The sequence below is a fragment of the Pteropus alecto genome, unplaced genomic scaffold (genome assembly GCF_000325575.1).
Source record: "Pteropus alecto unplaced genomic scaffold, ASM32557v1 scaffold38, whole genome shotgun sequence".
NCBI lineage: Eukaryota > Metazoa > Chordata > Mammalia > Chiroptera > Pteropodidae > Pteropus > Pteropus alecto.
Genome location: NW_006442512.1, coordinates 1485863 through 1497789, shown reverse-complemented (window position 1 = coordinate 1497789; position 11927 = coordinate 1485863). Strand labels below are relative to the sequence as shown.

Sequence of the window (11927 nt, the reverse complement as noted above, 5' to 3'; positions counted from 1 at the left end):
GAGTTTTAAATAAGTATTTATTACTGATATCCTAACCAGGCTCACTGGTGCTTTATCTTGTGAGGGATCTGATAATAGTTCCTCAAATAATTTTGGGTCCACTTTTATTGAAACTTTTATAATATAGTTTAGTTTCACCTTCTAAAAATAAACTTATTTTTCAGAAGCAAAACCTTTATTTAAGCCCCATTTTTTTTTTTTTTTAACCTCTGAGAATTAGAAGTATGGCCTTAGTAAATGCCTATACAAGACATGTGGCATAGTAAGTATAATCAACTCTGGAGCCAGACTACCTGGGTTTAAATGTGACTTTAGACAAGGTGCCTGTTTTCTCATCAGTAAATAGTAAAATGAGAATAATAATAATAATAACTACTTCACAGGACTGTTTGAGAATTAAATGAGTTATTATTTATACAGCACTTAAAACAGTGTGTGACACATATCAAGAATTATATATACTGTATATGTTTGTTAAATAAAATAAAAATATGAGTTACTACTTATATATTTTGTTTTATAAAGGATTTTCTGCACATTGCTCACTACCTAGACAATCTTGTGGCTAGTTTTATTCCCTGCTATCTTTCCACAGAGAACAAGGTATCAAATAAGTTTTTATTATCAATGAATATTGACTTGACTATTAAATTCTAACCCGGCCGGCCACACAGAAACAAAAGCATCAAATTAAAAAAACTCTGCTGTTAAAAACAAACAGATGTATAAAAGCATGCATGATAAACACCTTGAATGTAGTTGATTACCTTCAGTTTGCTGGAGGTTAAAGGGCTAGAATAAGGAAAGGGTACACAGAGGGCTTCAATTCTATGTGAAACCAATCATTTCTTGGTGGGGACGGGGAACTTAAAGCATATATGGCAAAATAATATCTGAAAATCTGGGTGTGGTTACATTTATTCTCTATGCTATTCTTTATGCTTGATATATTTTATATAGATTTTTAATTAAGGAGACTTTTACTTGCCTTTATACCCCTAAAAGAACAATAATAACAACTAGAAATAACACTCCTAGCTTCGTAAAGTTATCATCATTGGTAGTCTCTAAATCTCTATGTTCACAGCCTCTAACAAGCTCATTAAAATGTCTTACTCTGAGAACACTGAAATGTCACTTACTCACCCCTCCCTGGATTCTTTCCTGCCTTATTCAGTGGTATGCTGCTTACCCATTGGGTTTACACTTTGTCAAGGCCCAGTTCCTCTGGAGTGGAGATTCCCAGTTCATTTAAAGTGGGTCTAAGTTCCTGGATGACATAAGGGTAGATTTCCTTATGAGGTCCTGCTTTGTCCTGATGGTAAAGAAAATATTCACATTTAGCTCTCTGAGATGCTGTCTCTTTTACAAAATAAACTTGAAAATGCAGAAGACAGTAGCAGAGAATACAAGTCACCTACTTTTAAGTCAACATATTTGTTTAATAGAGAGCAACAATGTGGGCATTATTCAAGGTGAATTTTTAAGACACTTTGAGACTAAGACAATTAGACTAGACCCAGAAAAAAAAAATTTAAAGCTTGAGTTACTGGAAAAGAAGGTGGTGATGACAGAATTCTATGAAGGTAATTAAACATGCTCAGCAGGCAACAGGAATAATTAAGTTAACACAGGAAAAGTTTTTAAATTTGTCTCCAATTTGAGACCCTAACTGAATTAACTACTGGTGCTGAATGAATTGATAGCCTACAGAACCCTTAATTATCTTACCCACTGTAGATAAAGTAATGCCACAATTTCCCTCTTATAACCTTGAACCACGAATTTCTTTTTTATAGACCACGTCTTTTCTTGGAAAGCTACACTTAGAGAATACTTATTTCCAGGGCAAGCGAGTTTTGACTTTCACTATTAACATATAATTATACCTATATATTGTCACGAAGGTGCCTAGGGACAAATATTAAAAAGTCAGATGAACTAAGACACTGCCAGGCTGCTAAATCTTCTGCCTTTAACAAATTCTAGGTCTCCTTAGCTGTATTTAATTATACAATCTTGTTTAAAATGCTCATTACATTTATTTGCTCATTACAGAAAAACCAGACACTATAATCAAACAAGAGGGAGACTATATTTTCCTATATTTTCATCTATATATTTTTAATAAAATTGGGTAATAGCACAAAAATTGTTTCACAATTTTCTTCAGTTAATACACTATAAATGTTTAATATATATATGTTTAAATGGTAAACACATTTCTACAACATTAAGAGATATATAATAATAACCTCTTCTGGAAGTCTCATCTTAAGAAACCACTTATAACATTTACATCTAATTTCATATCACAAACAGAACAAAGATTAATTGTAGTTAAATAGCCTTAATTATTTCCTTAAGATAAATTCTCAAATGGAATTGCTGAACAAAAAGGTATCAAACACAACTTTTAAGGTCCTGGATAAATTCTGCCAAAATGCACTCCAGAAAGATTGTTAACTGCAGTGCTTGCTCTCTCTAGCTATATAAGAACTAATTTTAGGTATTTTAACAAATTCAAAAATACAGAATATGCTGATACCTAATAAAGAGCCCATCCACTTCAAGAACAACTTTAGCATTATTTCACTGACCTTAACAACTTCTAGAATGCGAACAGCACTAGCAAAATCATTTAACCGTCTGCATGCCCGCAAAGCAGCATCAATGATTTTGGGTTCTGGAACCAGATCATAGCCAACAAGTGTGTTCATCCCTGTCAAATTAAAAAGAGGGGTCATATAAACCTGGGATATTCTCACAAACTACAATTTAGTTATCTATATTTTTATTGAAACACAGACATGTGATTTTGTCTTTTTGGGCCTTGAGATATTGTGATTTATAATAAACATATTTGGTCTTTGCCCCTGTTTCTGGCACAGAGGCTCCAAATCCCTTGGAATTTCTTAAGTGATGAGAGCAACAATAACATCTCCTATTGTGTTAAGGAAATAATTTTTGGACCCCACCAAAGAATAGGGGCTGGTTTACCAGTAGGGGCCAAACCTGTGGTTAGAGGATTAAAATTTTCAGTCCCATCCTTGATTTCCAGGGAAGGAGGGACTTCAGGTTGAATTACTAACCAGTGGCCAAGGACTTAGTCGATCACAACTAGATAATGAAGCTTCCATAAAAACCCAAAGGACAATTCCTCAGTCCTTTTTAGGAGAGCTTCCATGCTGGAGTACTAGAATGCTTCCATAAGCCACTGTGCCGGGCCCCAAGCTCTATGAGGACAGAAACCCCTTGGTTTGGGACCTCGCTTTATGTACCTCTTCATCTGGCTGTTGCTTTGAATCCTTTTAAATTCTTTGTAATAAATTGGTAATCTAATGATAAAACAGGTTTCCTTGAGTTCTGCGAGCTGTTCTAACCCAAGGAGGGGGTTGTGGGAATCTCTGATTTGTAGCCAGTAGGTCAGAATCATGGGTAAACAACTTGGGCTTGCAACCAGCTTCTGAAGTGGAGGGTGGTCTTGTGATACTGGGCTCTTTACCTGTGGAATCTGATTCTACTACCTACCGGGTAGGGTAGATAATACCACATTGAGTTGAATTCCTGGACACCCTGCTACTGTCCAGATTTGTTTGTTGGTGTGGGGAAGCCTCCACACATACACTGGAATTGAGTCCTGGAACCCTATCTGGCCTCTATTCTCTCTATAAAACAAGAGAATCTACCTTTAACAAATTCTAGATGATAAGATCATAGTGGATCTTCCACAATGAATTAGTGGAAAGAAAGGATCTATGTAGTAGCCTGCAGATTGGGGGGAAAAAAATTCAAGAGTTTCCTTAAATGCAAACACTATTTTCATAATAATTTGCTGGTTTCTTGTCAAACAAGAGGGTTATTTCCAACTCATATCTTTAACTCTTAGTACAACGTATGTTCTTTGGTTGCTTTAATACAGATTTGATTGGAAAGTAATCTAAAAACTACCAGAGAAATGCTTAAGGGGAGTTAATGATGCCCAAATGAGGGCATTAAGGAGATATAGAGAATGCATAGACTCAAACATTCAACCAGAAAATGATTGGGCATGATTGCATTCAGCCCTGCACCAAATGACACATCATAAAATTTAAGATTCTCTTAATAGGAATGAATGCAGATCGCTGTTCTTTTCATTACCTCTCAAGATTATTTAATAAGAATTTCCCTGGTTGCAGCAAAATGGAGTCATTACATTCCTGCAGAGAAGTTTGAAACACTCAGGTTTCTTGTTTTTATTTTAAAATATTTAAATAAAGACACTAGTGACTATAATGCCAGAATATAGTCATAGAGACTGAACTCTTGGTGTAAGATAAATTGCCTAAACTTTATTTACTAGTCTAACTATTCGATTAGTTATCATTAATACTACTTATTCATGTTAAATGCGCATCTGCAAATTTAGGAAAAACAAGTTAGCTTACTTAGATAGGACAAGATCTGTCAGGGCAAAACAAATCATAACTGAGAATAAAAATAAAAAAAAAATCTAAACTATTACCAAAATGGAAAAAGAACCAAATTGCATAACTTATCTAAAAGATACAAAACTGTTAACTCTTGCTCACCTTGACCTATCATTATAGCAGTGGTTTCAAACAGAGGCATTTTGTCCCCCAGGAAACATATGTGGTTGTTACAATTTGGCAGGGGAGGAAGGTGACACCTAGTGGGTAGAAGCCAGGGATGCTGCTAAACATCCTACAGTGCAAAGGACAACCGTTGCAACAAAGAATTAACTGGCCCAAAATGTCAGTTGTGCCTGCTTTAAAATCCTGCTTTACAGGAAACACTAAGGTAGCTATAAAACTTTCTAACTGCAAGTTGCATGACAGTACCCAATTTACATGATGCATATTTTCAAAATAGTTGCCTTCAACAAAGTACTGGAAGACCACAAAGCAGTTCATAATTCTATTCTATGTTCCAATTACCTTTACGCAATTCCCAGGCATCGATATCTGGCTTGTTGAAGTATGTCACCCAACGAGCATCAAATTCCTCATCTGTCTCATGTGACCCATGGGAGTAGCAGCGAACTGACTGGATAGCTACAATCAAGAAAGAATAATTTTTAAAAGTGATTTTCTAAATTTAAAACATTTCAACTTTTTAAATATAAAAATAAGATTTCCCCATGACTACTCAAGATGTTGAGCATCTTTTCATGTATTTTGTCTATTTCTATGAATTGTTTATTTATATTTTTTTGTCCATTTTTTCCTCTTGGGTCACACATAACTTTTCTTAATTTCAATGTACAGAAGTAATACTTGACATATTCTGTCACTACAATAAGGTTTTTTTCTTTTTTATTGTGTTAAAATATGCATGACATAAAACTTACCATCTTAACCATTTTTAAGTGTATAGTTCAGTGTTATTTAATACATTCAATGCATTAGGTTTTGAATCGACTATATGTCACTGTAGGAAAATTATTCAGCAGGTCAAATAAAACAAATATTATGTATTGATATGAAAAAATATCTTAAAAATTAAGCAAAGAAAAGTAGAACAAAAAGTGCTATAGATGTTATGTTTATGCTTTTTCTCCCTAATGTGCATGCAATGATAGCTTGAAAATCTTAACACTGGTTATCTTTGGAAGGAAAAACTTTGTTTCTTTATACATTTCCACGATGTTTGAGTTTTTACAATAAGCAGAGTATTAACTCCTAATTTAAAATAATGTTCATTCTAGTTCTTAAGAGAATTTATAAGATATATTTTTGATAAATTAAAAAAATCTTATGCTCGCTATTAAATTATATTCCAAAATAAATTACACATCCTGACAAAGCAATGGTAATTTAAAATTTGTTTTATCAAACTACAACCCCTTCCCCACAAATTGATAAACCCTCTAAGGGGGAACATGCCCTCTGACTTACATCCAATAAAAGAAACACTGCTTTATAAGACTACTAAGAAGCTAGACACACTTAGCATTCTGCTCCCAATCAATATACCCTTTGCAGTACCATACAAAAAGCCTTTCCATTTTTAGTTTCTGCCTGTCAAATGGACACTGAATTGGGAGTTAGAAAATCTGGACTCTTTTAAATAGCTTCTGTCTGATCGGAGAGGGGGCAGAAGGAAATTTTACCTTTGGGTTTTAGGAAGCAGCAGAGCCTAGTGGTCAGATACATCTAGGCTCTTCAATCTCCCACTGACCCTGGTAAAATTAACTCGTTTTATTTTCCTTATCTGTAAAACAGGGATACCACCTTACCAGACGATGACAATTAAAAATGAAAGCTAGGTAACACTGACTAGGGCTTAGCACTTTGTAGGCAGGTACTCAATAAATGGTAGCTATAAATTAATCCTTGTCTAAAAATGTCTTAACTGACCTTCTATTTATGGAAATCATATTTTATAGAAATAAAACATTCTTCAAATTTTGCATTTCCTATTAGATGAATTAGACAAGCATGGTATAATTTCTAGTTGTTTTTAAAAGTTTACCCAAAAAAACAAAAACAAAACCAAACTACTCAGAAACCTCTAGGCTCTAAAAATACTCTGAAATTTAAACGTTAGAAATATCCTATGCATCCTTAATGCAATGATAACTGGCAGAAGTACAAAGAAAAAAAGAAAACAGAAAAAGATGAAAAGATGAAATAATGGCCAGTTCTGGAGATGGGCTGTCACTGCTAGATCAAGCAAAGGTGATTCTTACTTAAATTACTGCTTGAGCCTATAGCAAAATACCTGCTAATAGTCACAGAGGGCCAAAGAACAAGTCCCAATCTTACCAGAGACATAAATTATCTCCACAATCTGAGTCCAGAATAAAGTGGGACATTTATATAAATGGGCTAGAACTGGACACTCTTTAATTTCTATGACAAGAAAAAAGAATGGATCTCTAGACTTAAATGTATTTGTTAAGTGCAAACATTTAATCAAAACTACACAATAGTTAATAACTCTTACAGGACTATCATTCACATTTAATATATCAGAAAGCATAGAGGATAACAACCCTCTCACACTGTTACAAAAATTTATAAGCTACCTTTTTCAAAAACGAAAGTTATCCTTAGCTGAATACTTGAAGTCCAAGTGTAAAATAGTACAACCACTTTGAAAGACTGATTAGCAATTTCTTATCAAGTTAAATACACACCTACCATACTACCCAGTAATTTCACTTCTAAATATTTACTCAAGAAAAAGGAAATATATGTATGCCCTACCCAGAGGTAATTATTAAATGTAAATTTCCTACTACCCAGAAAATCATTTCATGATCACCAATTCTTTTGCTCACTTCTGGGCATGTATTTCATTAGATGACTAGTAGCTTTGTTTGTTTTCTGTGAAAAAAGATGACCAGCAACTACAAATCCTAGTCAAGGAGATCAATGGATCACCTTCAATGATTTGTTTACCTTCCTTCTGGAAGTCCCAAATTCGTTGTCTTCAAAAACAAACAAACGAACGAACAAACAAAACTACTTTATATGAAATAACTATTTAGAACATCAAGCATGCACCAGGAACAAAGATCCCTTCCAGGAGGACAAAGACTCTCCCACATGGTTTAAATTATATTCCTAATTCCAGTAATATGAAAAGTAGGATCTATTCTCATAGCTATGGACATGCCCTCCATATGCTTAACATTTTGATTTTTAGGTAAACTAAATGGCATTCTCTCCCTTCCTGACACTGACCAAACTTAAGCATAGCATTTTAACCTAGTTTTGAGGCTTGTAAGGCAAACTATTTTAGAACACAATTGCTCAGTGCTTTCATACAATCTGAAGGTTCCAGAGCAAAAAAAGGGAAGCAATTATGAAAAACGGATATTACTACAGCCTCTAGGACCTAAAAAGCTATTTCTTTTTTTTAAATTTTATTTTATTAGTTGCAAGTATACAGTACATTGGTTAAGACAATTATATAGTTTATAAAACGTAAAAAACTATTTCTAATACCGTTTTTTGGCATTCAGTTAAGCACTCTATTAAAAAAAGCTAACATATTTAGAAAAATTAGGGGGCTCATTAGTCTCTATGGTTTAATTAGATAGTTTTCCATTTAATAACAAATCAGCTAGGACAAAGTCCAAAGAATGGACATTTTGGTGGTGGTGATTCTAAGAGTAAGGGAAAGAAGTAACTAATGAACAAGCTTAAAGGCAGGGTTATGGAGGTGCAAAGCTTAAGAGCAGGCTTGGACCTTAGGGCCCAAAGGCTGGACTCTAGAAATGAGGGAGTGGTGTGGAAAAGGCCGGAAGGTGATAATTCAGCCCTGCACCAGTGTATAGAACATGGAGAATTGAGGACGTTTTGGACTTTACAAAATGGATTCAATGGGAGCCATGACAGTAACGTCAACTGGCACATAATAGGAACAGCCTTAGAATGTGACCAGAATGCCCAAAGCAAGAGAAACAGCAGCCATGATAAGCCTCCAATAAGCCTCCTATTGTAGGGGCCGATAAGCATAAGAATTCCACCTTGGAAGGTCCATATAAGCATAACACCTTAGACAAATGATGCTCAAGCCTAAGCCAAGAACATCACAAATAGGTGTGCTGAGAGTCGACGAGTCTGACGTGCCCATCATAGCCGATGGCTTGGGACTGACGCACAATCTGCAGGGCCAGTAAACAGAGTTCATCCTGGAGATGCTGACTTCCATCCCTTCACTTTGTCTCTTAAGACTCTGTACATCCCATGTTCCTTCTCTTCTCTGTGTGTTGTGCTACCCCGTGTGGAAACCTCACTGGTTTATCTGAGAAGGTTCCACTCAATAAATCTGGCATTGAGGAAAGACACAAACGTGCCCAGTAAACGCATCCAAGGGTGTTACTTCCATAGCCGCTTTCCTTGCTTGAGACAATAAAGGAAAGAGAAAACTCCCACGCTTCACAAATTATCAGGGTAAGGATGTAGGAGCCAGGATTGTTTAACTTATTAAGGGTTGACTAGAGAAACTAGCCATTATTTAAAACATTTTAATTATCTAATTTGGCAGTTAGTGGAGAAGAAATGTTTCAAGTTGGAGGCTTCTTTATGGACCAAATAAGAATTTGTGTTGCTACTTAACTAGAGCAAACTCGAGGGCCCTCAAGTTAACTTCTCCATAGTTCTCTTTCAAGTATATTCTCATTTGACCTTGGATTGCCTCATCCAAGAACCTTAATCCTTTCAATTGCATAAAATCTCATCAGTCTCATACTGATAAAACCCCAACCTATAATAAGCAAAAGTGAGATGCACTATAAGAAAGCAAATATGTACCAAGCATTTGTGCAAGGAAAGATATTAAGAGTTACTTTATCTAAATTAAACCTCATAATTACCTAATACTAATCCAATTTTAGAGATGAGGCAACAGAGTCTCCAGGTTCACTAAGGTACAGGTCACAAAGTTAGAAAGTCACTGACAACTGTAGACAATACTGCCTCCTTGTGGCAAATATTTAGGTCTAGGGCACAAACACCTAAAATAAAGTTTTTTGGTTATGGATTCTACTAAGGAGCAGGGATACAATAACTAGGAGATAAAACCACTATGTCCAAATTCACTAAGAAAAAAAGAATCTCCTTAATTTATAGTTTGCCAAAAACCTCTGCCTTTTCCTCAACCTGCCATAAAATGTTGTAATTCTTTTGAAGCCGTCATAAGAAACCTCCCCAAAGTGTATCTATATGAAAAAATTTAAGTAGTATTTGCTACTTTTGCATTTAGATAAAGAACGAACAAAAACTCATAAAATCTGACAAACATCAGGATGGGTCAAAAATTACTATGGCTAAAAACCAGAAAATGGTTCTATCACTAATTAAGGAGTTAAGATTCCCAAGATGAGCTTAAATTTCCTCTTCCATAAAATAAGATGATCTCCATGGTCTCTGAAGTGTATGTCAGCCTTACCGTTCTACGATAAATTATAGAAAATAGTCTAAATTGAATGATCTAAATTGAATGAAGTAAAACATTCCTTAAGACCTGTAGTGTATAGTTAAAACACTAAAAATAGCTGATTAACCCTTATTAGTTTTTAGTTTCTGAGTTCGTTATGTTTAAATATGCACGCTTGGGGCTTAATGTAGCATACACGACCATCATAGCTAAGATCGAAATGCAGTTACAATAATTAAAACTATAGTGCTGGACACAAAGTCACCCGCAACACATATATAAGGTGAAGGCAAAATAAGACAGGAATCGGCAGCACATCTCATACTCTCAACAATTAGGCTTCAAACCCGAAGTAAAGTCTGTAGTACCCCATTTTCGAAACAGTAACATTCTTATGATATGACCTATCAACATTCAGGCTCTCTCTTAGACCTCAGGAAACAACCACAAACGTCGATTTATCGTAAATGTAGAATTAGGTGGCACAGCTGTCTCTAAAAATGAACGGAACGGTCTGTGAAGGAGACAACACAAAACGCCAAATGAGAAATGCCTGGTAAAAAGCATACTGTGTCCCACATGGAGGCATATTGTGTTCTCGAAAGACAATGAGGGCGGCGGTGCCAAGGTGCCCGGAGGGGCCATCCCGGTCCCTAGACTGAGCGGCGCGCCTGGAGGCTCAAAGTCACCTTCGCCAAAGCTCTGGAGGCCGGCGGCGGACACTCCCAGTCAGGCGGCCGCAAGGGTCAGCACCTGGGTATGGTCACAGCCCAGGGACCGAAGGAGTCGGGTGGACGCGGGAGGTGCGCTGCGCTCCCTCCTTGGAGCCCACAGCAGGTCCACACCTGACCGGTCCGCGAAGCCCACACCAGGAAGTCATGGGGAAGGAGGCCCCGGGGGCGCCTCCTCGAGTCCTCCACACTTCGAGGCGGCCGGGGGAACGGCCCACGGTCACTGGGTTCGGTCGTTTGCTGTTAGGGCAGCCGCTAGGCCGCGGGGCGAGCCTACACTCGCGTGGCGGCGGGGGACCAGGTCACCGCAAGGACACGCGGGTGCGGGCGGTGGCAAGCAGGGGGCTTACCGGCGGCGGGGCCGGGGGCCAAGGCAGGGTGCAGGAGGCCTCGAGGGCTGGCCCGGGCGGCCGCGGCCGCTGCTACGGCGCAGTGGCGAAGAGTGGCGCCTAGCATGACGGCGATGGCGGCGCGCAGGCTGAAGCTGAAGAGAAGCCGGCTGTGAGATCACTGGCCGCTCGGAGGTTTGCGGGGGGCCGGACCCACGCACCGACGCACAGTGGGCGGAGCATGAGGTCCCGCCCACTGCGTCCCTCGCGCTCTGGCGGAAGAAGCACCGCCCGGCTCCGGCCGGGCTACGGCGGCCCGTTGAGGACAAACTGTCTCGTCGCTGCTGTCTTCTCCGTGAGATCTCTGCTTCCGTGGACGGCAGCGGCCATCAGGAAGCAAAGATGCAAGAAGCGGAGGAGCGAGCCGCGGACGGTATCGTGGTTCAAGTCCGGCTCCGGAAGCAACTCCATCACCTCAAAATGGGAATGATAACAATAATGACAAATTATAATAAAAATGCTTTATTTACTTACGCCCCGGTTTGAGCCTAAAATAAGAGAACGAACTGCTTACATATAAGGGATCTTATTAGTAACTTCTTACATCACAAACTCTCAAGCATTAAAAATGAGTATAGCCACTTCATTTTACAGATAAGGAAACAGGCTCAGAAATTAGGTTGTTTGCCGGGAATTAGGCTCTTTTCAACAAATCTCCAATTTTGAGAATTCCAGATATTTCTGGCCAAACTAACTGCCCCTAATATTAAGTTCTAAGACTTTTAACATCTAATCTGGCCTAGCCCTACATCCTGACTTTGAGCTCCTGGGCAGTGGAGCCACTTCCCCCAGGTCTGAATTATCCCACAGCTACTCAGAATTAATGAGATGGTCTCTTTTGTCTTGGTTTCCCTCATTCTCTATCCCTGGACTCACTGAGGAAAGAAAAGATAGACATTCAGGGTCCTCTTCC

The 11927-nt window shown here is 37.9% G+C and overlaps 1 protein-coding gene across 2 annotated transcripts in view; it reads right to left on the bottom strand.

Annotated features, from left to right (window-relative positions):
* LOC102889439 (cytochrome c oxidase subunit 5A, mitochondrial) overlaps positions 1-11168 on the bottom strand; it is a 12026-nt gene extending 858 nt beyond the window's left edge. The window contains exons 1-4 of one of the 2 annotated variants that reach the window (XR_003043382.1): positions 10976-11168; positions 4941-5057; positions 2601-2722; positions 1147-1315 (exon numbers count right to left, since the gene is read on the bottom strand). Coding sequence is in view for 1 of the 2 variants with exons in the window: in XM_006922613.3 (XP_006922675.1) it covers positions 1202-1315; positions 2601-2722; positions 4941-5057; positions 10976-11081 (459 nt within the window). In the remaining variant the exon portion in view is untranslated. The remainder of the gene's footprint in view (positions 1-1146; positions 1316-2600; positions 2723-4940; positions 5058-10975) is intronic. The other variant, XM_006922613.3, reaches the window with a different exon arrangement.
* Positions 11169-11927: the final 759 nt, after the last annotated feature.